The sequence below is a fragment of the Dipteris shenzhenensis genome, chromosome 12 (assembly GCF_047967505.1).
Source record: "Dipteris shenzhenensis isolate YYH24624 ecotype China chromosome 12, Dip_SZ_1.0, whole genome shotgun sequence".
Lineage (NCBI taxonomy): Eukaryota > Viridiplantae > Streptophyta > Polypodiopsida > Gleicheniales > Dipteridaceae > Dipteris > Dipteris shenzhenensis.
Genome location: NC_141607.1, coordinates 51249844 through 51276073, shown reverse-complemented (window position 1 = coordinate 51276073; position 26230 = coordinate 51249844). Strand labels below are relative to the sequence as shown.

At 43.9% G+C, this 26230-nt stretch overlaps 2 protein-coding genes across 3 annotated transcripts in view; one reads left to right on the top strand and one right to left on the bottom strand.

Moving 5' to 3' along the window:
* Positions 1–3227: 3227 nt before the first annotated feature.
* Positions 3228–26230, bottom strand: part of LOC147896357 (3-hydroxyisobutyryl-CoA hydrolase 1-like) — a 55522-nt gene continuing 32519 nt past the window's right edge. For both annotated transcript variants that reach the window (XM_087382348.1, XM_087382349.1), the window contains exons 4-15: positions 10766–10834; positions 10439–10502; positions 10227–10306; positions 10038–10121; positions 8019–8103; positions 7759–7844; positions 7315–7436; positions 7108–7168; positions 6878–6976; positions 6539–6640; positions 6243–6284; positions 3228–3803 (exon numbers count right to left, since the gene is read on the bottom strand). In XM_087382348.1, coding sequence (XP_087238474.1) covers positions 3660–3803; positions 6243–6284; positions 6539–6640; positions 6878–6976; positions 7108–7168; positions 7315–7436; positions 7759–7844; positions 8019–8103; positions 10038–10121; positions 10227–10306; positions 10439–10502; positions 10766–10834 — 1038 coding nt within the window. In that variant the 3' untranslated portion in view covers positions 3228–3659. The remainder of the gene's footprint in view (positions 3804–6242; positions 6285–6538; positions 6641–6877; positions 6977–7107; positions 7169–7314; positions 7437–7758; positions 7845–8018; positions 8104–10037; positions 10122–10226; positions 10307–10438; positions 10503–10765; positions 10835–26230) is intronic.
* On the top strand, positions 20367–22696 carry LOC147896358 (uncharacterized). Its single transcript, XM_087382791.1, has 5 exons — positions 20367–21326; positions 21431–21773; positions 21923–22084; positions 22225–22541; positions 22666–22696. Exons 1-5 carry the CDS (start codon positions 20425–20427, stop codon positions 22694–22696), a joined length of 1755 nt encoding a protein of 584 aa, XP_087238917.1. The 5' UTR covers positions 20367–20424.

Sequence of the window (26230 nt, the reverse complement as noted above, 5' to 3'; positions counted from 1 at the left end):
AAGCACTATGCATACCTTTCTTCTTTACTCTCATACATCGATTGGTCACATATCACTCTTAGAGGATTGGGGTGGTCTAATTACCCACTCTCTCCCATGAAGTTGCCCTGCACACTCTTCCACACCAGCCATTCTCTCTTGCCTCCCTTTCCTATACTAGCTAGTACAATGATGAGTGTATGACTTTACGCCTCACACTTAATGTGTGTGGGCTAACCATTGATTACCCACTCTCTCCCATGAAGTTGCCCTGCACGCTCTTCCACACCAACCATTCTCTCTTGGCTCCCTTTCCTGTACTAGCTAGTACGATGATGAGTTATGACTTTACGCCTCACACTTAATGTGTGTGGGCTGACTAACCCCTTTAGAGGGGGCATTATAGCCAATTAGCTAAGAGAAAATTTAATGTCTCCAATATTCCTTGCTCTAAAGGAGGCTAAGGTTACTAGTCAACTCCTTGAAGACAAACTCATCGAGAGTATAGATTAGAGGAGAACCTGGTTCTTCACTAACCACACAGAAGGAAGGGCGGAGCTGCTATATGGCTGTTATCTCATTACTCCCCGTTTATCACTAGAGTCACACATGATGATAACCAAAAGTGGATAGCTCTACAATGCAACATAAAAGGGATTTATTTCTCTATTGTATCTCTTTATTCTACCACTAGTTGTTTGGATCGAGCAGCTTCAAGACCAAGCATCACCTTTTGAGTGAGGAAAAGACGATACAAAAGTATTGCTATTGGGTACATTGAAAGAAAAGGATTTCGTTCGCCAAAACAAGGAGTTAATAAACATCTTGTTTAGCAACAAGTTTAAGGACTTCTAGCAAAAATTTATTGAATGATGAGCCCCATCTCCTCATGGACACACCACTCTCGCATTCCTATGCATGCATGTTATATTATGTTCCTAACTAACCAACACCTGACCTCTCACACTCACCATGTCCTACGTCTTGCACACTTTCCAACCAATGGTGTCAAACATGTCGCCATGAAGCTTCACAAGGATCAGTGAAAGATCACAAGCACCTACTTTCTAAATCCATTGCATATGTGATAAATACTATGGCCTTAGCAAAGCTTTTTAACGAAGCGATTTGCACTGTTTCCATCACATCTAGACCCTTAGCACTATCACTCCCATTCACAAGGCAAGGGATCCTTCGAGCCAAGAAAACTACAAGATCGGTATGTTTGGACATGTCATGTCCAATATCAATGCATCAGCGCTCGACACAAATGTAGCCAATTTGCAAAGCTCCAGGGACTCAAAGCCGAGGGACAGGTGAGCTTCCAAACTGACCACGAGACGAGACTCTAGACCATATACTTGCACTTGGATTTATTACCGAGGAGGCCAAAGCACAGAGACGGATCTATTGTTGCTTTGTAAATTTTCGTAAAGCTTTTGACAATAACGAGAGCTTGCCTAATCAAACATTTGCAGGAGTTAGGGTACGATCAAGAGATCATTTGGGCAATCATGGCACTTTGAGTCTCAAGCAAGGTTCAGATAGGTAGAACATGGACAGAGGAGATTATGAGCACTATTGGGCTCAAACAAGATTGTCCACAATCACAACCATGCTTGGCCTCTATATAGACGAGACGTACATTGAGACCTTAGGGAGCACTAGCTACTCTCTTGTCGGATCCTTGATCCATATCCTCCAACATTTTTTTTCCAAAAATTGAAATCATCCTCCATGTAGATGACGTTCTCTAATTCTCATCCTCAACAGAGAACCTCCAACAACAATTGGATGCACTTCATAGTTTCTGCAAGACACATGACTTAAAGGTCAACCTTGGCAAAACCAAGGTCATAATCTTCAACACATCCCGCGCAACCATATACATAGAGTACTTCATGTTGGATGGGGTACTGATGGAGATTATTGCATCCTACATATACTTGGGAGTTCTCTTGGGCCGAATTCTCGCGATGTGACCAACAATGCAAGCCCGATTGAGTAGGAGATATGCCGCACTTGCTAGACTTTAGTGGCAATCATTTCACTGTGTGTCCAACGGGCATGTATGGTAGCACTTGTTAGGGGCCAAACCTATCAAAGACAAATCGGGCTCAAGTGGAGAGGCTTCAGGTTCTCTTGCTCTCATGGACAAACCATTGTAAGCATTCAGTCCCACATCAGATAGACTTGGCTGAGTTTGAAGCACACTTACTACAGTTACCGCATCACGGATTATAAATCTTGGACAAGAAGCCAACGCAAGCTACCATAGCTGATAGTATCTTCATCCATGGCCTTGTCAGCTAAGTGTGACCAAGTGTTGGTATATGCACGTACATGCAGTGGGCTTGACAGTCTGGGGCTTCAAATAGATGGATTGCCTCCCTTTCAATATATGCATTGAGACTTCTCGATTCCATTCACATATTACGAGATGCACCAGGTTTTCTGAGAGGATCTCTTACAATGACGCATGTAGGACTTGGTTGACACCTAGTGAGCGTCCTATGAAGCTCACCTTCTACAAACACCACTACTTGTTGGTTTCACTAGAGGGCTTCATTAACCCACAACGATATACACGGATCCATCTCCCCCAAACCCCTATCTACTTTCTTGTCCTATCTAGATCAAAGATGTCTAGCGACTTTAATTCATGAGGCCATCCAACAAAGGGAGTATTTGCTTAAGACACAGGCAGGACCCTGGTGTACAGCCAGACTCCACTCAAAGCATGATTTTCCAACCAGACACCAAGAGCCGGCACGCCTCAAAGAGATGATAAATCCGAGGAGATACAGCAGACTCATGAGCGGATTGAGGCACAGATCAGACTAGGGGACCTTTCCTCATGCTCACCAGATCGGAGGCACGGCACCTAGGGGTGCCAATGGCACTTGTCCGATGCAACTAGGATACCCCAGCTAGGCTTGCCCCCTCCGCCAAGTTCTATATGATCATGACAATGCTTTCCCCGTCACAGCTCCCATCTTCTCCATGGTCTCAGAGACTTCCTTTTGTGTATTGGTGTCTTTATGTTATGGTTGTATTGTATTCGTCTTAGGTGTTGATGCCCGCTTAGAGCCTCCACCCTTTCAACTCATTGTTCACAAAGCCTTCAGTCTTTCAAAGACTTTTAATAAACTCTCTCTCTCTCTCTCTCTCTCTCTCTCTCTCTCGCACGCGCGCTCGACGTGCACACAAATTTTTCCATTGATGCCATTGAACATATTCCTATAAAATATCACATGTAGTGGTCTGGTAATAATCAATATGCCAATTAATTAATGATCTTCACCACATGCATCCTCTGATACACTTCGTTGCATTTGAATCATCCCATCAAAGCTGCACCTAATACTGCAGTGAAGTACTTGCAGAGAACATCACTTCAAGAGTACTGTTATTACAAATGCCATCACCACCTCTGAGAAATTCAGTGTACAGCTGTGTAACTATGCCATCCTCACAGGCATCCCTACAGTCAGGCAATATACAAACACATTCTGGTGCCCATCAAAGGCATGCACCCTGGCACATAAGTGCCTGGAATTCTTTTCGATTTCAATGCCATCATCATGTACCATCTCTGTCTCTTTGTGAATACTGCAACAGCAGAAAGTTTTCCAAATAACTTCCATGACATTAGTCGAGAAATTCACCAGTCTACAACATTAAAGCCTTGCATGGGCTCTACTTATGGCAGTGTCTTGACGATGTTCGCCTGGAAGTTGCAGCTCATTGGAAGGATCCTCGAAAGGAGAGAAATAATGATCAACCATGGCTGGTGTGACCAATGCAAGGGTTGCAGGATTCCACTAGCAGATAAATAGAAAACAAAAGTTAGCTAACTCTGACACTACCAGATACTATTCCTCATCTTCAAAAGCAAGCATCAAGATAGTTATATGAAATTACATCTTCCTATCTATGAAATCAAAGTAACTGCATAAACAAAAACCTAAACCAAGAAATATAATTTGACATCTGAAAAATATAGAAAACAACTATAAATCCGGACAGAAATGAAGGAAGAGCAGCATAAGTACAAAGAAATTATTTCAACTACTGCTAAGCAAGCAGAAACAAACAGAGCATATGTAAATCTTTCAGTCCAGATGACGTTAGAAGAGTTTGCTATACCAGTAATCTTCCAAGAATGTTCAGATCATGGTGCACTCAGGAATCTAATAAGAGCTCTAACAATATACCTTGCTACCAGGACAAGCAAGCCAATTCTTTCCTGAATCAAGCAAGCCAATTCTTTCCTGAATCAGCGAAGCAAGACCTGTACCTTCTACCAGCCAAACGTTTCTTTTCCAAACCACCAAAGGACCAGCTAATTACCTACAGTGTTGAGAAACTGTTGCGACTGAGTATCTACTCAATATTAATGGTACTTTATGGTACTTTAAGGAATTAATCTTTGATGGCTTATGCGATCTTTTTATTAAAAAATAAGGAATCAATCTTTGATAAATTAGGCAATACATTCTGCATGCCGTAAACTGACAAAAAATAAGGTCTCTGACAATGAAATCAAGATAAGAATATCTTTAATGTCCATGAAGCCTCGCTTACAGGCTTTTTGAGCTTCTGTGTCTCTGAAATTAAGATAAGAAATCTTTAATGTCCATGAAGTTTTCCTTACAGACTTTTTGAACGATTCACAAGATTCTTGTCTCAGAGAGTGTAGTAGAATTCAAGAAGTGGACCAAGATCCTCTTATTTGACACAGAAATGCAAGCAGGACAATAATGTAGTGATTTCATCAGAGCTCAATATGCCAGTTGTTTGAGATCCCAAATACAACGGTCAGTTTCTAGTACCACACCCTGCCTTTCAAAACGCAAAAGAAAAAAACCACGCCCCAAAAAAACAACCAGCAGAAAATAGTTGATTCATACTCATCATACAAACTCAAGGCAAGGAAAACAGAATAGCCACAAATCTCCCTAACACCAGAAGCAACCTCCTGAGCAGGTTCATGCTAGAAAGCAACTTCTTACCCTCTTTGTGTCATGATACATTGCATGAGCCATTCAACTGCAAGTAGAACAGTTTCATACCAGCCGCTGAAAGCTCCAGTGAATGGCAATGACAAGCTGACAGATTACGACTATGATGACAACTCATCATTGGATGTGGCACTATATAGGCAGCTTGTTGCAAGCTGTATTTACCGAGCAATGCCTTACATTTTTTATTGCAGTCCACAAGGTGAGTCGGTTTGATGTTTATGGCTTTACTAAAGGCTTTACTAAAGTGTAATGCAAATTGGTCAAGATCACTGGATGAAAGAGGGTCTACCATAGGTTACATGTTCTCAATTGAGTTATGTGAACTACCATGGGAGTAGCAAAAAGCAACAAACTGACCAAGTAGCTTGTCATATAACTGGGCTACAGAAGCCTCTGATTTACCACATAGCATCGCCACATCATCTAGGAGTGTGAAAACCCTAATTTGTGGGCTATATAGGTTCAGTATTGTCTTGTTTGTGGTCTTATCACAAGACAAGACAAGACGAGACTGTGGACAGCCTAATTTGTGGCTACATGGGTTTAGTCTTCTCTTGTCTTGTCATTTTATCACAAACCTATGTGCATGTGATTGTGAGAGTTATATCAAGGAAAGCTGTCGTCTTTTCACTTTTTTGGCATTTATATGTTGGAATGGTCACCTCCCCATCTCTAAGCCCCCATATGAGGAGAGCATGGGGGGGGTGAACCTAGGCAGAAAAGATAAGGGAGGGGGCTGCCACATGGGCAGCACCTAGCACAGGGAAAGGACAGCCATAAGGGGCTGCCACATGGGCAGCACATGAGCTGTCATGTGGGCAGCACAGCAGCCTGTCAAAGGCGCTTCAAGGGCTGTCCGGACGGGCTGGAACAGGCCCGGAATAGAGGCACACAGGTGGCGCTGACATCAGCTAGTGTACGGAACAGGGTACAAGGGTGTGCAGACCCGGGAGCAGGGTATGAGGCTGTACGGGGCTGGATGAGGCCTGTTGGAGCAGCAAAGGAGGCTGTCATGAGGCAGGGACCTGCCTTTATATAGGCTGGGCCCTTGCCTTGATTGGAGGGCCAAGGCCCTAGAAGAGTGGGCCCAAGAGGCCCATACAAGAACAATGGATTGATAAAAGCATAACAAAGGTATTGATCATAGCACCACAGTTTCCAAATGCAGGGGAAACAGAACACAATACTAAGGAACATTCATTTAGGGTCCACCGTCAACATCATGAACTGTTATACCTTTGGATTCCTGTCCTTGTCAATCAAAATTGCACGGCAACCCTGCAAGGAAAATAAAGCACATCAACCGAGCTGTACAGATTGTGACTGTGCAGCTATTGGGATAATAGTTTAAGAAAGTAGATCTCCCATCATATGTATCTCTAGCAAGAACTGTGATGCACTGCAAACTTTGACTATAAAAGCTAGAGAGTCTTCCACTGCTACAAGTAAGAGATACACTCTTTTCAACGTGTTCCTGAAAAAAAAGTTAACAATGGCAACTATATATGCTCCAACACTTGCTTTAGACTTACCTCATAGAAATCATTTGAAATATTTCTGAGCAAGCATCTTACAGTTATCCGATATTCACGCATGAGACATTCATACAAATTTTGATGTCGACCTTCACGTATCTGCAGAAGAAATTATATGATATCTGTTATCAAATTCTCTCTTAAACCAAGCAGAAAATCAGCCTTACATTAACGAATCCAAAAAACAGACAAAAGTCTTTTTCTCTGCATTTCTGTGAAGCGGTGTTGACCAGAACCTCAAATTTTCCCCTGAAGTCACTGTGAGGATTTACGAGTATAGGCCACTTTACAAAACCACTGGCTCCTAAACTGGATCATAGGTGTAGAGGCACTTACAGATCTCAAGGTAATCTTTAAGCTTAATGGTGAAGCTTTTCTCAATGTTGTTATTGTTGATTGATACCATTCATCGTTCGTTTGCTCCAGCTGCCGTTCCTGTCGACAACGCCAGACTGAAACACTAATTAAGGAGGGCAGAAACAGGAGCTCCAACTTATATACAATCATACTCATAGAGACTTGAACACCCTATGCTGGCCTGCTGCTTCAATGCATCCAAAACTTACAAGAGCCTCCAAAATGTCCTCTACACTAGCTTTAGAAAAACATGTGTCAATTTGAGCCAGCCTGTATTCAGTAAAATAATAAAACATGAATCTTTCCCAGACTGCTAGCTTTATTCCTAAGGAAGAGAAGCAAACATTCAAAAACCCAGAATGGAAAAGTAAACAAAATCAATCACTGTACAAGTATAACATCAGCTAGAAAATCACCTGTGAAGTGGACTTTCTTTCTTATGATGCATTTTCTCAGAAAGACTGTTTATTACTTGGTCAACAACTCCTGGATCTCCTGAATCCAAACTTTTCAGCCTCTCCTCAAGCTGAAGCAATCTCTATCTCCATACAAAATCGATGGCAGACACCAGCTATTTGACTCAGTTGTCCTTGTATGCAAAGAACAAACTATATGCAAACTACAGAAGAAACATTTCTACTTAAAGCATTAGAACCAACACACGTCTAATCTGCTTCTAAATGCTGCTTAATTTAGCATGTCTAATAAAATGTAGCATTCTGTCCAAAAAATATCCAAGAAGAAAATAACTAAAATTAATGAAATATTGCAAATGAATTTCCGTTTCATCTGTGCAAGCCTTGTGAGTGGCATACATCTAAATTTTACTGCACAAGTTGAATCTAAGAGAAATCAAGCACCTCAGCTGGCACATAATGAGTTGCAAGACCAACAGCATGTAGCTCAGGTCCATCAAGGCGTGTACCTGTAAGGCCAACATATTCACCTGTGGCATCCCATGAACCAAGGTCCATTAGCATAAGAAGACATTAAAACAATGCTCTTGGCAACTGATCCTGCAGAACATGGTAGCCTGCAATTATTTGCACAGGAGATTATTTGAAATAAAAGTAGAAAATTGACACTCAGCATAGATAGCAATTACTCTTTACAAGATTACCTAGAAATCCTGGTAGACGTGCAAGGAAATAGGAAGCTCCAACATCAGGATGAAGTCCCAATCCAGTTTCTGGCATAGCAAAAACCTGCACATGAGTTAAAATTTTACTTTGGCAGAAAGCACATATGACATTTGCAACATTCTGAGCTATTGCAATGCTATCATGGGCATTTATTAGTTAGTGGATGGTTTCATAATCTGTTTCAGGGTCACAAAAAATGCATTGGGCAAAATGCTTCAGAACAGGTTCCGCCTACAAACAGTTGAAGTCTCATGAAATGGCTCTAAATATGTATGTATTATGTATCTTGTACAAAGAATCTATGCATGTACAATTATGCTAAAAAAGTTCATCCCATCAATATCTGCACACTTTCGATAAAATTCACCCTAGAAATGTTCCATGCAGGGCAAAAGATGTTTCTTGGTAGTTGTCACAAAGCTATTTTTATCCCCAGAGATAAAGAGGAAATTTTTTTATTTTGACTTTGATCAAAGAGTATTGAACTCCATCAAAGTGAGTTGACTTCTGTCAACCTATCTTTTTTATTTGGTTTGCTTAGTTGCATCGTTGGGATGCCCACAGAGGACTATGTTAGTCCAGAGAACTAGAATGCATGCATTGACTAACCTTTAAGGGGTGAAATGTGCTTGGTGGTGTTTATTTGTGGCAGGTTCTTGAGGAGTGAAAAAATCCCCACATTTTAATGGAAAAAGGCATGCAAAAAGTGGGACGTCCAAAGCTAGAGGAGACGAAGTGGCAATTTTTAGCCAAGGCTGCCAAATTTAGAAAGCAGCTCATTTCTTCTAGCCAGGATGGCAACTTTTAGAGCTATTCAGCTCTATTGTAATAACGAATTGCTCTAGCATCTTCTTTTAGCTCCGTGCGAACTGACCTTTGTATGAAGCTGTTGAATTCTGAAATAAAAACCTTCGACGGAGGCCACACAGCGGGCCGAAAAGGGAGGGGGGGGAGGGGGGGGAGGGGGGGGCTACCAGAAACCACTGCTGTTCCCCCTTTGACAAATCTATCAAGTGCATGTTTTCCCTGTCGAATCTTGAAATTAGAACTCTTTTGTGGTGGTAATATGCTGTGAATTGCTTAAGGCTGCTGCAAATTGTGGTTATCTTCTGCGAGTTACTAAGAAGTGCTGTGATTAGGGTTTTGGGGCTGATTACAAGGGTATCAGAGCTGAGGATCACCCTTGGTGGTCGCGATCCTAGGCTGAAAAAAATCATGTAGCAGGTGGTCAAAGTCCAGAAGAGCAAGCAGGCACAGAAAGGGAGCAGCGGATGCATTTTGCCTTTTTCTGTAGGGGTGAGAGACCAACACTTAGCAAAAGTGTGGCGTAGAGTAAGCCTAAACAGGTGACTAACGGTTCTAGATTTATGTAGGTATACTAGGACCATCCACGGCTGGGTGGTGATCCCTCTTGCATCTTGTGTCAACAGCAAAATGTGCTATGTTTTAATCGTTAATGTGGAAGCCACCTCTGTCGAGAGAGCAGAGAGATGTAAGAATCTTTTGTGTCCCATAGACAAAATCTTCCACAGCCATCAATAAAGCTCTCTCAAGAGATTCTCAAGCCTTAACCTTATGACATGTGAGAATGTATTCGGTGCTGTGATTTAGCCTTTTACTTCAAAAGTCGGTACATCTCCAAAACGGCAGTATACAGAATTATCATCATCTCTTCACACCATTTGATTTATTAGGTGTCGGCTTTGTGGCACCTTTTTCTTCTCAAATTAATGCAGATGCCTGAAAACAGAATGTGTTCGGCACTGTGATTTAGCTTTTAGCTTCCAAAGTCAGTACATCCCTGAAAGAGCAGGATACAGAATCATTATCATTTCTTCACACCATTTGACTGGTTAGGTGTCAGCTTTGTTGCACCTTTTTCTCCTCAAATTCATACCAACTTTTGACAGTGGTACGCCACGGCTATGCTTTATTACAACTAACTAAAAGCCTAACAAAACATCAAAGTTATGCATTGAGAGGTTGAAAGTTAGTACTGCTTTCTCTGTGACGACACGAAAATTTCCATTCATAGAAAGACCGGCACCTCCTCCCATCACGATGCCATCAATAAGTGCAACCTGTAACCACATGCCTTCTCACTTTGAAACAACAAAGGACAACACTTTGAATGTAAAAAACGGTGCACCAAATTTAAACTTATGACCAAATGCTGTTTTACTTACATGGGATTTTTTATATGTTCCAATGATATAGTTTATATTGTACTCTTGGGAGAAAAAATGTACGGATTTCTCATAGTGTCCTGCAGTCAGCTCCAAAACATTGCATGCTAATGAAAAACAATACAATTTTCTTTGCAAATAACAAGAACCGTCTTTCCTCTACACGTGAGAGAAGCAAAGACGAGAAGCCGCAAACTATCAAGGAATCACACCTTGATTTCCAAAATGGTACACTTCTGCAACATCCCCACCAGCACTGAAAGCCCTGCCAGAACCCTGCAGTAGGCTTTTAAAGAGGCTCCATGTTCGGTTATCCAACTTAATTACTCCCAATGAATAAGCAGACAAACTCAGTGTCATATAGGTATTATTCATAGTGATTCAAACAATTTGGACATGACTATACAGACATACAGGAAACCACCTGCTGGAAAAATGTAAAAAAGAGATGCAAAAAAGAGATACGTAGCAATTGTTGAATTCATGCTTTCAATTATCACATGCTTGAAACAAGTAGAAAGGCCAAAGAAAGAACACACTTTTATCAGGACCAGCTGGACCTGTTCGTTCTCCTCCCACTGCTGATAAATTCCTTTCAACTGCCCTGTCTGCAGAAACCAATAATAAGTTTGAACTGATAAACTAGTTGGTATAATGGGTTGCTCAAGAAAAAAATAGCTATTTTTCTGCTGCTGTTATTTGAATAATAGGATAGCACACAGATTTACACCACCTTCAGATTCTATATTTCAAATTGAACAGAAAGACATCAAAATCTCTAATCTGTATGTCCTTTCTGTCAGTTCCTTCACTGAATTTACAACTCCGATTGCTTCGAATAAATAATGCGCTTGTTAGAATCATTCCCATTTTATATATCAAATTAGAAAAAGCCACAAGTACCACCGAGGCCAATGGTGGGAGCAGTCCCAAATATTTTGGGTAGTACCTCAGACCCAAAGGAAAAAGAGCTTTTGCTATCATGGGGAAAGGTAAGAGACCAACAAGCATTAATCCTATTTGATCCAAGGTCTACAGACAATTTCATATCTAAAGATTTAGCCCTGAGATTAGGGATTAAAACTGAAGAGCTAGATAGAGCTCTTGATGTTGATCAAATGTTCCAGGGGAATCCATTGCGAGTTACTCCTTTCATTGGAAAGCTTCGTGTCCATGTGCAGAGTTCGTAGATCAGGAGGACTTCTTAATTTCTCCTCTTAAGCAGCATGATGTTGTACTTGGTACACCGTGGTTCCATCGAAAGGAAGTAAAGATAGAATACCCTGAGAGGGTGCTGAGTTTTATCAATAGGGGGAAAAACCAGCATTTAGTTGCCAAGAATAAAGGGGAGACTATCCCCATTGTATCTGATGTTACATGTGGTAAAGCAATAAAGTCTGCAATTTCCGCGTACATGGTTTTTGTAAAGGAAAAAGAGAATGATATGCATGCTGAAATGAATGATGCAGACAAAGATAAATTTCAGTTTCTTGTAAACTTTAAAGATTGTTTTTCATATGCTTTGCCAGGGGAGTTACCACTAGAGAGACCAGAAGATCATCAGATAGAGTTAATCCCTGGTAGTGAGCCACCAAATAGACCACCTTATAGAGTCAGTGCGACTCAAAGAGAGGAGATTATGGCTCAAGTGCAGGACTTGCTGTCCAAAGGGTTGATTCGGCCCAGTTCATCTCCTTTTTGCTCACCAATACTTTTAGTACAGAAGAAAGATGGTTCTTTTCGAATGTGCATTCATTATCGTGCATTGAATAAGATGACCATCAAAAATAGATTTCCGATACCACGCATAGATGATGTGCTTGACCAGCTCAGAAAAACAGCATTTTTCAGCAGGATAGACTTGAAGAGTGGCTATCATCAAGTCAGAATACAACCACAAGATGTGCATAAGACAGCTTTTCGCACTACATTCGGGTTGTATGAATACTTAGTGATGCCTTTTGGGTTGACAAATGCTCCAGCCACATTCAATAGAATGATGGATCGCATCTTCCGAAAGTACAGGCACTTCACGGGTACTTTCTTTGATGATATCCTAGTCTTTTCAAAGACAGAGGAAGAGCACAAGGAACATCTTGCTTTGGTATTTCAAGAACTTCGAAATCATCAGCTTTTTGCCAATAGCAAGAAAACTGAATTCTTTTCGGAAAAGATCCATTATCTGGGGCACATAATATCCAAGAATGGGATATAGATGGATCCTACAAAGATCCGAGACATCCAAGAATGGCCTGAGCTGAAAACTGTGCATGAATTCCATAGTTTTTGAGAACTTTGCTCCTATTACAAGAGATTCATCAGGCATTTTGCTGATATTGCAGCTCCACTACATGACCTTACTAAGAACATGGGAAATGTCACAGAAGAAAGCATTCAATACACCCAAGGAGAAGTTGACTACAGAGCCTATTCTTGTAGTCCTGGATCTCTATCAACCTTTTGATGTTGATTGTGATGCCTGTGAGAGTGTGTTGGGGCTGCATTACATCAGAATGGACATGTAGTAGCATACAAAAGCTGAAGATTGTGTAATGCTGAGAGAGATCTGGGAATCTATGAAAAAGAATTGTTGGTTGTAGTTCATGTTGTGAATACATAGAAGCATTATCTTTTGCGTGCAGATTTTACTATTAAAACAGATCACCAAAGTTTCAGATATTTTCTAACTCAGACAAAACTCTCCGAGAAGCATATGAAATGGGCAAATATGTTGTCAATGTATCATTTTCAGATTGTCCATACTCCAGGAATTCGGAACAAAGTGGCAGATGCCTTGTCCCGAAGACCCCAGGTCAACAATGTGACCATTGCTTATCATCAGGACCTGGAAGGCATGAGGGAGCAATATGCTAATGATGCAGATTTTGGTGAGATATTACAGCAAATGCAAGAGGGGCAGTCCACCAGGCACTATTCCCTGAAAGATGGGTATTTAATGAAAGATGACTGCCTATGCATCACCCAGGAGATGAGGAAAAATATTTTGGAAGAATGCCATGCACCTCCCTATGCTGGACATAGAAAGAAAGAAAGAAAGTTTATTAAAGTCTTCGGAAGACCGATGGGTCTATGAGACTGTGAAAATCCTGATACAACGAGCTGTACAACATAGTCATGTCGATGGTCGACTATATATCAATCTCATCATCAATATCATCATCATCCCCAGCAACAGCAAGATATCAGGATGGATGAGGCAATGGAGGCATGAAGTCGGCAATAGAGTGTTGTTGGCCACTCAGAGGTGCGGTCCTAGCACGTCTCCTGGTCGTAGCTCTACGTCTAACCAGGGCTACTGTGACCCCCGTCGGTCGGGCTCCGACTCTAAACAAGGAGGGGATGTCTCCAAGTGTGATCCGTGTGTGGACCCTCTGTCTGAGCTGTCGGATCACGAGCTCCACATCACGATCATGTCAAGGCCTTGTCTCGTTGGGGTCCATGTGATCTAGCTGAAAGAACTCCGTGATAGAGCTCTGAGAGGGATCAATCGAGGAAGAAGTCTGCTCCTGTCTTCGTGCTCGGAGTATCCTCTCGCGGTGTTTAAGTGCCTCATGAATGAAACCTGCCAAACACCGCTGGTCTGGGTAGGAGAGGAAACGAGCTAAAATCCCATAACTATCCCTGAAGAGGCAGTGGAAACATCCTCGGATCTCATAGTACACAGGACACCTGAAGATGAAATGCTCCTCTGTCTCAACCTCCTGTATGTCACACAGTGTGCATATGCGCCGCTCCCTGGGTAGTCGCTCTGCTATGCCGCTCTCGATGCGAAGTCTGTGTGAAGAGACCTGGAACTGCCCAAGAGAGATCCTCAGCGAGTGGGGTAGGTGAACCTGTGTGTATCCTGGTGAGTCAATGAAACCCTCTGCTGTGATATGTAAGAAGTGATCTCTGTAGAAGCTAAGCTTCACTGGGAGTTCACTCGGTTCCAACCAGGTCCGAAAAGTGCATAGTTGTAGTAGATCCTCACGGATAACCTGGTTGACCTCGTGTGATAAGAGGGGAGAGAACGGAGCATCCATGCTATACTGGAAGGGAGGTAGTCTATCCATGTGGAGCCCCAGTCGCTCAAACCATCTCTCTCTACGTGCATACCAACACCTTTAATCTCCTTCTGCTGCAAGTGCCATAGAAGAGGATAGAGCTATCCATGGTAGCCTGCTACGCCCCGAGGTATAATCCCCATATTCCCTAACTCGGTACAGATATGTGATGACCTGAAATGCAGCATCAAGCTGTAAAGGGGGTGACCCAAACTCATCCTGAATGACCCAAACTGTAAAGAGGAATTACAGCAGCAACTCTAGCATTAGAGAGGTATTTCTTTTGGCCAAGAATGCAAAAAGATATACATCAGTTTGTTACTCAATGCCGTACGTGTCAAAAAGTGAAGTATGATAGACGGAAGGCACCTGGCCTACTTATGCCTCTTCTCGTGCCTCAGGCGCCATGGGAAAGTATTACAATGGACTTCGTTTTTTATTGCCAAGATCAAAGTCAGGGAATGATGGGATTTGGACTATCATTGATAGATTCAGCAAGCAAGCTCATTTCATTCCGGTTCGCAAAACCATAAAGGCAGATCATATGGCTAAGCTTTTCATGGCACAGCACCATGGTATGCCTAAGTCCATTGTCAGTGATCGAGATCCCAAAATGACCAGTCTATTCTGAAGAGCTTTATTTGATAATATGGACAGGAATCTGAATTCTTCTTCTTCTTTCCATCCCCAGACAAATGGTCAAAGTGAAGTAGCAAATTCTACAGCATTGGATATGCTGAAATGCTACGTGGGTGACCAAGGTTCAAACTGGGAAAAGCTAGAGTTTGCCTACAATAATACAGTACACAGCTCTACAAGGAAAGTCCCCTTTGAGGTCATCTATGGGAAGGTGATTCTGCCACCTATCCTGAGGGCCAAGGACGAAATATTTGCAGCTGATCAGTTAGTGAGAGACCTCCAGACAGCTTGCAGCCAAGTCCGGACAGCAATTGAAAGGTATCAAGAGAAGCATAAAAGAGGTGCAGATAAGCATAGGAGACAGTTGGATCTCAAGGAAGGGGATTGGGTACTTCTAAAGTTCGAGAAAGCTAGGCTCCGCAAGTTCAAAGGCAAGCAGAAAGTGTATGCAAAGTTATCTCCTAGGTACTATGGCCCTTTTAGGGTTGCAGAAATAATAAATGAGGTTGCATACACATTAGCATTGCCAAAGCATTGGAGGATTCACAATGCATTCCATGTGAATCTTCTAAAGAAATTTCAAGGGCCAAAGCCTACAGAGGCAATATCAGAGGATCCACCAGAAGTGGATGAGCTGGAGGAGGTCCTTCAGCCAGAGCAAATTGTGTACCATACTGTACGCAAAGGCCCTCAGAACAAGGAATTTTACAGGGTACCTTGTAAAATTCAAGATTTATACGGCATTGGATGCCAAGTGGATGGATGAAGACATGTTGTCCGATCATCCACAGCTTTTGGATGTTTACAAGGAAGCTTTTCAGCTGAGGTCAACTGAATAGAAGCCGAGGGGATGTCACCACAATGTAAATATCCTAAGTCAAAGTACAATTGACCATTTATTTGATCATAATTAAAGAGTTTTCCATCTGGGTTAATTATGGTCAAAAGATTTTTTCTATTGGTCAAAGAATTGACTACAGTCAAAGATACTTGACTTCGGTCAAGTAAGCCTGATTTCGGTCAGGAAGACTTGGTTAATACCAAGAAGGTTAACTGCACTTAACCAAGATGTGCCAACTTTGGTTGGAGAGACGACTATCATTAAGGCGCCTCGACCCTTGGTCAAAGCTCCTTAATTATAATCAAGAGCGTTGACTCCGATCAACCAGAGAATAAATATATTTATATATTTGTTACGTGTGCACATGTGTTTAGTGGGGACACCCACCGTGACTAGAATTAGTTTACAGTGTATTATTTGCATGCAAAGCGCTAACAATTAATGGGTGCCATGGTGGTGCGCTTTAATTAATTGTTGCAGGTACTAAGAAGGGTTATTTTCCCAAGCACTATGGAGCCTAACAAGCATCTAGGAGGCGGTTCGCGTGACCAAGTGCTTCGAAGACTCCATAGTTGCCCTTAGTGGCATGTAATTAGTAAAGTAATGTAGAATTTAACAAGTGGCTTGTTGCCAAGAAAGAGAGCCTAAGAGCTCATGTAATTATTCATTCACATTTTGGATTTGTAGAAGCACCTCTACGCTGAACTGTGTATTTTGAATTCTCTCTCTTGAATAAAAATCTTCGATGGGGTTCCAGCCCGACGTTTTGTCTTGGGCCCTAGTGTGCTCGTAGAGAGAGGGAGTGAAGGAGAGCAAGAGAGAGTGTTTGTTTTGCAAAGAGCAGGAGGTCTTGCCTTCGAGGTTGCATTGGGTCTTGCCATCGAGGTTGCACTTTGTCTCAATCACTCCCAATGTGCATAGCATACAGATCCGTTGCTCTTTGAGTATACCTGTTGCTCTCCCCATTTCAATCATCAACTGATGGGATGAAACACGCATCAATGGCGATCCTCAATGCATGCGAGACCCCTCTATGCTCGAGATACTAGGATCTGATGATGAATCCCTCCTCCAATACTCTCAGTAAGTGGTCGTGATAGAACTGGGCCTTGGTGGGGAGCTCCTAATCCCCCCCCCCCAAGTCCCAGATGTATGGAGCTAAAGGAGATCTAACTGTATGATATGGTAAATCTCATTTTGTGGGATCGACTCAGAGGGTGCATCCATGCTATACTGAAAGGGATGGAGCTTGTCCATCTGAATACCGTGCCTGGCAAACCATGTGGATATACATGTATACCATGTGTTTGCTCCACTCTCTACTAGTCGTCTTAATGACTCTAGGGCCAGCCTCAGTAGTCTCCATCGAGGTAAGTCCCAGACTCTATGGATGAATGTCATTGTCTGAAAGATGCCATCAACTTGTAGAGGTATCATGGCAAACTTTGCCTCTACTATCTATGTGGAATTGAGGGCTTACTCCGAATCATGCTGGCCGAATCATGCTGGACCCCGTAGTCACATGCATCCGCTCAAATTTCCTCCACTCTATCATCGGTAGATCACTCCCCTAGAAGGGTATTGCATACATGGCAGGTGGCTGCACTAGTGTATCAAAAAGCCAACGCTTCGTCGGTGGGTCTTAGAAGTGTGCCTGGAAGCACTGTCTCTCTAGCCGAGCCAAAGCACTCCGTCCTCGTGTGAGTCATGCCTAGGTTGCATGGGTCACCGTGAAAATGGGTCCTATGAAGACTACTCCCAAATATGTGTAGGGCTGCACTATCTCTACTCGCTCACCACGGTAAGTGAAGCTAAGTCGGCGGAGCAGTGCACATGAGGTGTTGAAGACCATAACCTTGGTCTTCCCAAGGTTGACTGTCAGGTTTCGCAGAACACCTCTAGGGCCTCCAAATGTCTTTGCAGCCCCTCCGTTGAATATGATATAAGGACTATGTCATCAACGTATAAGGACGCCGGCTCATTCTTCAACAGGCACGTGGTCAAAGATCCGATTCTCCTCCCACTACTTGTGGTCCTTGCTGATTCACACAGGATTTCACGTCCCCCATATAGCAATATTTGTATCATGAAGTCGGTCAGTAATGATCCCTCGTACCTGTGCAGTCTATGAAGGATGTAATCTCATCGATGTAAAGTTTGAAGAGGATCGGTGAGAGTGGGCAGCCTTGCTTCCCGCAATTGTGCTCTCGACCCAATCCAATAACCACCACCAGGGGCACGAACTTTACCTTTGACTGACTCATACAGACTCATCACACCCCAAATCAGCGTCTCTGAAATCTGCACCTCTTGTAGTCTCCTGATCATGCAAGATCATGGGACAGTGTCAAAGGCCTTCCAAAGTCTATAAAGCATGTGTAGACTATTGGAATGGTCACCTCCCCATCTGTAAGCCCCCATATGAGGAGAGCATGGGGGAGGTAGACCTGGTGATATTGGGGCTGTCACATGGGCAGCACATGAGCTGCCATGTGGGCAGCTGTCAAAGCAAAGGATAGGCATACGGCCTGCAACAGGACCCTGTGAAGGGCGCGCCGACATCAGCAGGGTACAGCCACACTGTACGGGGCTGTACGGAGGCTTATTGGATCTGTACGGCGCTGGAGAAGGGCCTGGCAGAGGCACAACAGGGCGGGGGTGACCAGCAGCCTGGTCGGCCAGGCATAGGGCTGGTAGGGCTGGTTCCAGCCAGCCTATCATGCCTAGAAAATGGCAGCGCAGAAGGGGGATGGACCCTGAATACATAGGAGGGCAACTGCCCTTGAAAGGAGGGCCAAAGCCCTAGTATTGTGGGCCAAGGGCCCTTGTAATGAGAGCCCTTTAAGGGCGGTTTTCCAGCAGACTGGTCGGCCTGTTTGGGTCGGCCAGAATGATGCTGCTGGTCGGTTTTTGTGGAGCAGGCCTTGGGCCTATATAAAGAGGCCATTGGGCCTCATTCATTCATCACTTGGAGCAGCCCTCAGGACAGTAGACAGGAGCAGCAAAGGGGGAGCCTTAGGCCTACATTCAAGAGGACAAGGTGACCTAGGAGAAGCTGCAGACTGAGCTAGAGTGGCAGCCCACCTAGGCTGGCTTCAAGATCGAAGGGATCCAGATAGAGAGTCTACTTATGCTCGAGGTGGAGCACGCGGGCTCAGAGATCTTGAAGTGCAAGGCTTGTAGTTGAAGAACCTTTTGGTATTGTATCCTGTCCTAGTTTCTAGACGGATGGAAATATTAAGTGTTTCTTCTATATTTGTCTCTGAGCATTGTCTATTTACTGGCTTGCACATCTATGCAAATAAGTGAAGTTTGTGATTCCACACCCCACATCACACTGTGTGAGCTCTTGGGCATTACTATCAATCTTCCATTGTGCATACCCTCTGTTGGGTCATTTCTAACATGGACTTTCTGGTGTCTAGACCTCGCCTCCTCAATGATAGCCCTCAAAGTGAAGATGTGTGTGACAAGTGGTGAGCCTAGGCATAGAGGACCTGTCCGGTGGTGTCTACATCTGGGCATCATAGAGGGAACATGCATACGTGTGTCACACACCTGGGTGAGTGATGGGAACATGTAGCTTCCCCTCCGATAGAAACCCCCACCCAATGGTGGTCAGGTCTCCTCGAAAAGATCTGACAATCTCATCCATCCTATGTGTAAGAAAGGCCCGCCTCTTACGGCATGTCAATTGTCGAAAGATACTTTGCACCTTAGATGACGTCAAATGATCCAAGGTCCGAGGTGGGCTCTCGTCTCTCTGCACTAGTCATCAAACCAGGGTTTTGAGGCATCTTACTATCTCGGACCCACGTGGATCGGGTCATGGCAAACGATTTGGTGGCAGCGTCCTATAAAAATGAGACAAGGATGTCTGAGATGTGGGCAAGGTCTATATCATCCCCAAGTAGAGCCGGAAGCTCCCTGGCTAAGTGACTACTAACGTACACTGGGTCGAGGGCACAGTCAAAGTGGATCTGGACACGTGCAAGCGCCGTGGGGGCTCTCTTTGTGGCTAGCATCGTAGCAAAGATATGGAAGGCCAAGTATGTTAAGACACTCATGTCTTATGGTAAGACACTTAAGACACTTGAGACACATGTCTTACCTTAAGACACGTTTAGACACGCTCTAAATTTTTTTATAAAATTTAAAAAACCCTACGTTTTGGAACCTTAGACTTTGCAAATGCAAAGTAGCATTTTCGTTTCGCCATACATGCCGTCCGTATCCGTACGCTCTTTCACCTCTCCCGCACAGCTGCTGACGATTCGCCGTACACACTTTATGTACCACGTACAGACTTGACGTACCCGCCGTACAGACTCGCCGTACCCATCAAGATGAGGATTTGTTGGGGCCTGAGTCTCACACTATCAACCTTGATGATGCTATGGATAGTGACTCTAGTGCTATTGGTTCCTCTCATGCAGAGAAGAGGGCTAGGAAAGAGGGCATTGCTTTTGCTACATCCTCACCACCATCCACCACTATGGCTACTTCGAAAAAGCACCAAGGGACTTTATCAGGTGCATTGTCCACACAGTCTTGGCAAAAAGAGCGGCAACGTTTGGCAGATATTGAAATTGGGAGGACTGTGATTGAATGCAATTTTGCTTTCAATGTCCTACAAACACCACAGTGGAAGAGGATGATCAAGGCAGTGGCAGCTGTGGGAGCTACAGATACATGGACAGGTGTGACATATGGTGCGATGAGGACATCTGTGTTGGAGGAGGAGATAGGCAGAATTAACAAAGCTCTTGATCCTATCAAGGAGGGATGGAAGAAATTTGGTTGCAGCATTCTGTCTGATGGTTGGAGTGATGTTAGGAGGAGGGGCATCATTAATATATTGGTATCCTCATGCCTTGGTACCTATTTTTTGAAAGCTGTTGATACAGGTCGAGGAGGTGCTAGCACTACAGGTGAAGTCATTTTTCAGCATATCCGAGCAGCTATCATCGAGATAGGGCCTGAGAATGTGGTCCAAGTTGTTACAGACAATGCAAGTAATTGTGTGAGGATGGGAGAGCTTGTGGAGGCAGAGTTTCCTTCCATTGTATGGACTCCTTGTGCTTCACATTGCCTAGACCTTCTCATGGAGGACATCGGTCGGCTCCCTTGGATTGCTAGCATGATGCAGACTTCTAGTACCATTGCAGCCTTCTTTAAGAAGAAGCCCAAGGCCTTGGCCATATTCAGGGAGCATAGCAATTTGGAAATTGTCCGGCCATCGAAGACACGCTTTGCATACATGCACATTGTTTTGGAGCGCCTTCTTGCAGTGCATGCAGCTCTTCGACAGACAGTGGTGTCTCGGATGTGGTTAGAGTGGCCTGACTCTACCAGGGCAGAGAGCATGACAGTACAAAGGATGTGCTTGGATCACTCACTTTGGACTGACATGGAGTCCATAGTGAAAGCTCTCCATCCTTTATTCGTTGTCTTACGAGTGACTGATATGGAGGGAAGTACTCTTGGCTTGGTCCATCATTTCATGGAGCAGTTGCATGTTTTGCTGAGTACATGTAACTCCCTCGCACCTGAGAGGTAAGGTTGGTCTATGTCCATTATATTAATAAGTAATGAATCATCACTTATCATAAATCCATTATCAGTGTTTATTATAATTTACAAATTATGTTGATATGTAGATTGGAAGAAATAAGGTCTCTAGTAGATACGAGATGGCAGTTCATGTGTAGGCCCATCCATGGGCTTGCAACACTTTTGCATCCACTGTTTAAGTCAGCTGATTTATTCAGTAAGCCAGAGTTATTGGCGGATAGAGATGCCTACATAGGGAGGGTTTTTTCAGAGGATGAGCAATTGGAGCTGGACTTGGAGCTTTCTCAGTATCAGAATAGGGTGGGTGTTTCCTTCTCTAGACCCACGTCTAGAAGGAAAGAGATTTGTGTGAAGCCAATTGAGTGGTGGGAGACATATGGCTACTCCACTCCTCGAGTGTGGAAGTTGGCTCTCCGGATTTTATCTCAGGTGAGAGCTGAGACATATATCTTTGAAGTTTGGCATTTGCTATTCCTAGTTAGGTAAACTGTAAATGTAGATGATGATTGATCTTGATTCTCACTCCTTTAATCTCGATTTGTAAATGCCAATCGGGATTTGGAACCAAATGGCAAAAGGAATGTGCAGCAGGAGCATGCGAGAGGAACTGGAGCTCCTACTCTTTGATCCATACGAAAATAAGGAACAAGTTAAGCACAAGGCAACTCGAGCGCTTAGTATACTACCGTGCAAACTTGAGGCTTATAAGAAAGCTTAAAAACTTGGCAGGTCCAATGCAGGTAACATTGGTAGCTTGAGTCTATTGTAACATGTTCACAGTTCTATCATCTATGATTTCGATTCTAAATATATCTAGGAAATTGAAATCATAACAATGAACATTGAACATAATAACATATGCTTCTAAATGTTGTTGCAGGTGGATCCTACAAGCATTGACATAACCAAGTTGCCTACTTATGCTAGAGTTGAAGCTGATGAGGAGGAGATATATGCACAGCTACATAGAGAGCTAGAGACCATAGATAGACAAGTCACTCGTTCACGTCGTAGATCAGCATCATCAGCCATTGCTATTCCAGCACAGAGGGACATATCAGAGGGCAAGGGCAGAGGCAGAGGCAAAGTCAGAGGCAGGAGTGGTGGAAGAGGAGCACGAAGTCGTGGTTGTGCCATCCGACGTGGCCATGGGAGAGCCGTGGCTATGGCCAGTACCTCGTCAGATACACCTATGCAGTCTGCCTTGGACGAGGAGGAGGGGGAGGAGGAGGAGGAGGAGGAGGAGGAGGAGGAGGAGGTGCCTGAGGAGCCACAGTATGATAGTGAGGGTCACTATCACTGATGGTGACTTTGGATCCAGCAATGGCAGTGACCTAGCAGATTCAGACTAGGATGAGTCTTGAGAGACTTGACTCTTGAGATTCAAAAGTTTTCCATTCAGTTATATGTATGAGGATTCAGATTTCATTCATGTCACATGTGACTACTAGATTGTTGGCATTGGCCGAGTTATTTATGACATATGTTTAAACTTTATTGATCTATGATGATTGATTATCAGTCTATCATCTATGTAGCCCTCGGGCCTCTAGGCTCTTTTTAAGTTGTAATTTGGAATTTTGAATGTCAAATTGTTGGTTTGCACTTTAAACCTTAAAGTTGTGAGTCATGACTTGCAAGCCCATGAGTCTTGAGTCTTAACTTTTAACTTTTAAGTCTCGAGTCTTGGCATTTAACTTTTAAGTCTTAATTGACAAGTGAGCACTGAGAAGTCTTCACTCTTAACTACATTGTACTTCTAAAATGTTAAAACTTAAAACTAGCAGCTAGTCATGCTACCAAGTTGTACTTATACTTATATTTTTAAATTTAATATTTATTTAATATTATTATAACTGGAAAACGTGTCTTACGTGTCTTATCTTTAAGACACTTTAGACACTCGTGTCTAAAGCGTGTCTAACGTGTCGTGTCTTAACGTGTCTTACAACTATGGGGGCATCTGCAGAGTGTTAGAAAACAGAAGGAAAGAATCACTCTAACCTCCAGCCAAGACCTCTCCCACTCTAGCAACACTCAACTCAAATAACTGATCACAGATACAATACTCACTCAGAGAAAACTTAGGCAGAGAGAGAATATATTCATCCACCGGATGGTGGGCAGAAAACTGGCTCCAGGAGAGCAATACAAAACTCAGCCAAGTGCTGAGACAAACTGCAGAAATTCTCTCTGTCAGAAGATGCCAAATCTGAGTGCACAGCACAGCCCAAATCAGAGGCTTTCTGTCCTGCACTGGATGACTGAAATGAAGGGAAGTGTGGGCCTTTTATAGGCACTGCCCAGGCCTGTTGGTCTGACCGACCAGCAGGGTCGGTTCCCTGACTGGGGACCGACCAGGTCAGTCTGTAAAACCGACCAGGGTCGGCCCTGGTCGGTGGCCCTGGTTGGACCGACTGGTCCTGCAACAGGGCCCTATAAAAGGGCGCCCTGTGCAGCCAGTCCTTTGCCTCTAGGAAGGCATGGAGCCCCCCCCAAAATGCTGCTGTTTGCTGAGTCTCTCTTTCCCATCCCATCTTACCCTCACTGCCCCTTGTCCCCACAAAACGGGGGCTCACAGGTGGGAACAGTGAGTCCCTAACACCCCCCCTCAATGTCACAACTGTGGGCCAATCCCCATGCGTTTGATGAGGTGCTCCATCTGTTCTCGAGGGAGTGCCTTCGTGAAAAGGTCGGACAAATTGTCGGCGTCGATGATGAGCTCTCGAACAAAATGATAATGAACTTCGATGTGTTTGGTTCGCGCATGGTACACTGGATTCTTTGCAATAGCTATGCAACTCTGATTGTCGCACATCAGCACTGTCGCATTCTCCTGACACACATCCATGTCCTCCAGAATCCACCGCAACCACAATGTCTCACAAGCGGCTGTACACGCGGCTCTGTACTCTGCCTCTGTAGATGAAAGGGATACTGTGGGTTGCTTCTTACTTAGCCAAGAGATGGCTCCAGATGCAAGTAAGAAACAATATCCTATCGTCGACCTTCTGGTGTCCACATCACCTGCCCAATCACTGTCACAGAACCTGCCTAGTTCAATGCCTTTGGTGTAGCTGATCCCAAAGGTGCAAGTACCCTTCAGATACCTCAGCACACGTAAACCTGCATTCCAATGATTCTTCCTGGGAGAAGCAGAAAACTGACATAATAACCCAACTGCATAACAAATATCCGGGCGCGTATTGGTAAGGTAAAGCAAACTTCCTACCAATCGTCGATACAAAAGAGTATCAACCAGCTGAGATGTGTCATGAACACTTAGCTTCAGCCCGATCTCCATGGGAGTTGAAGCTGTTCTGCAATCCTCCATCTGAAATCTCTTCAGAATTTCTCTACAGTATTTCTCCTGGGAAATGAAAATCCTGTCTTTAGCCTGCTTTACTTCAATCCCAAGGAAGTAATGTAATAACCCAAGGTCAGCCATCTCAAACTCAGACATGAGTAGCTCCTTGACCTGTGAAATCTTCTTGACATGATCACCTGTCAAGATAAGATCATCAACATAGAGGATGAGTACCAATCGCAATCCCTTCTCAATAACAAGTAAAGGTTTGCCTCAGAAGGACTCCGACTGAGCCCAATCTTCTGCAAGAATATATCAATCCTTTGGTACCAAGCTCTGGGCGCCTGTTTCAGCCCGTATAACGCCTTCTTCAACCTGCAGACCTTTAATGGGGACATTGGATCCTGAAAGCCCGGTGGCTGCTCCACATATACCTCCTCCTCCAGGGTTCCATTAAGGAATGCGGACTTCACATCCATTTGAAAAATAGGCCACTGGAAATGGGCAGCAAGGGCAATCACTGTCCGGATAGTAACCATGCGGGCTGTGGGAGCAAAAGTTTCATCAAAATCCATGCCTTCAGTTTGAGCAAAACCTTTCACAACCAACCTGGCTTTATACTTATCCAAACTGCCGTCAGATTTGTATTTGAGTTTGTATACCCACTTAGTGCCGATGACTTTCCGTCGAAGGGGCCTGGCCACTAAGTCCCATGTATGATTCTTCAGAATAGCATCCATCTCTGCCTGCATGGCAGCCTGCCATTCGGGATTGTCTTTCGCCTCCGCGAAGGTTCTTGGCTCAACAATCTGAGCCACCAAAGCAACATTCACGGATGGGGTCTTTTGAAGACGTTGAGACCGACGCAATCCGGAACTGCTACTCTCAGGTAATGAGGTGACACGAGACTCTTCCAATGTCCGGAGGTACCATTGGGGCAGCTTTTTCTGCTTCTCTGTGGGAGGAGGAACGGGAACCTCTGCGGGAACATCCTGCTCTTCCTGTGTATCGGGTGGAATATCAGCTTTTGATTGGGTAACCTCTTGAATGGTCAATCTGGGACGGGGTGGGATCGGGGGTTGAACAATCTCCTCCTCCTCAATCTGAGGCTCCTCCTGAGGTTCAGGTTCTTTTTCCACGAAGACAACATCACGACTCATGAGTATTTGCTTCTTTACTGGATCGAAGAGGCGGTAGGCCTTGGATTCTTCACTATACCCAACAAAGATACATGGTCTGCTTCGGGAATCAAGCTTGGTCCTATCTTCCTTGGGCACATGCACCCACGCGTTAGAACCAAAAATGCGGAGATGAGAAATAGAGGGCTTCTTACCATAAAATGCCTCATATGGAGTCTTGTCCTTGACTGCCTTCGTCTTGGTCCGGTTGAGAATGTGTACCGCTGTATTGATAGCTTCACTCCAATAGGCTTTAGAAAGATTTCTCCCTCGGAGCATAGCAAGCCCTGTCTCAGTGGTGGTTCTATGCTTTCTCTCGGCTACCCCGTTTTGCTGAGAAGTATGTGCCGTGGTGAGTTGTCGCTTGATCCCATGCTTGCGACAAAATGTATTAAACTCAC

What these genes read in the sequence shown, in the direction of transcription:
- LOC147896358 (XM_087382791.1), top strand. Translation starts at nt 20,425, where the DNA reads ATGATCAAGGCAGTGGCAGCTGTGGGAGCTACAGATACATGGACAGGT. An exon ending in ACTTGGCAGGTCCAATGCAG is followed by an intron (nt 22,085 to 22,224) that starts GTAACATTGGTA and finishes ATGTTGTTGCAG; the next exon opens with GTGGATCCTACAAGCATTGA. An exon ending in TCGTCAGATACACCTATGCA is followed by an intron (nt 22,542 to 22,665) that starts GTCTGCCTTGGA and finishes CTTTGGATCCAG; the next exon opens with CAATGGCAGTGACCTAGCAG.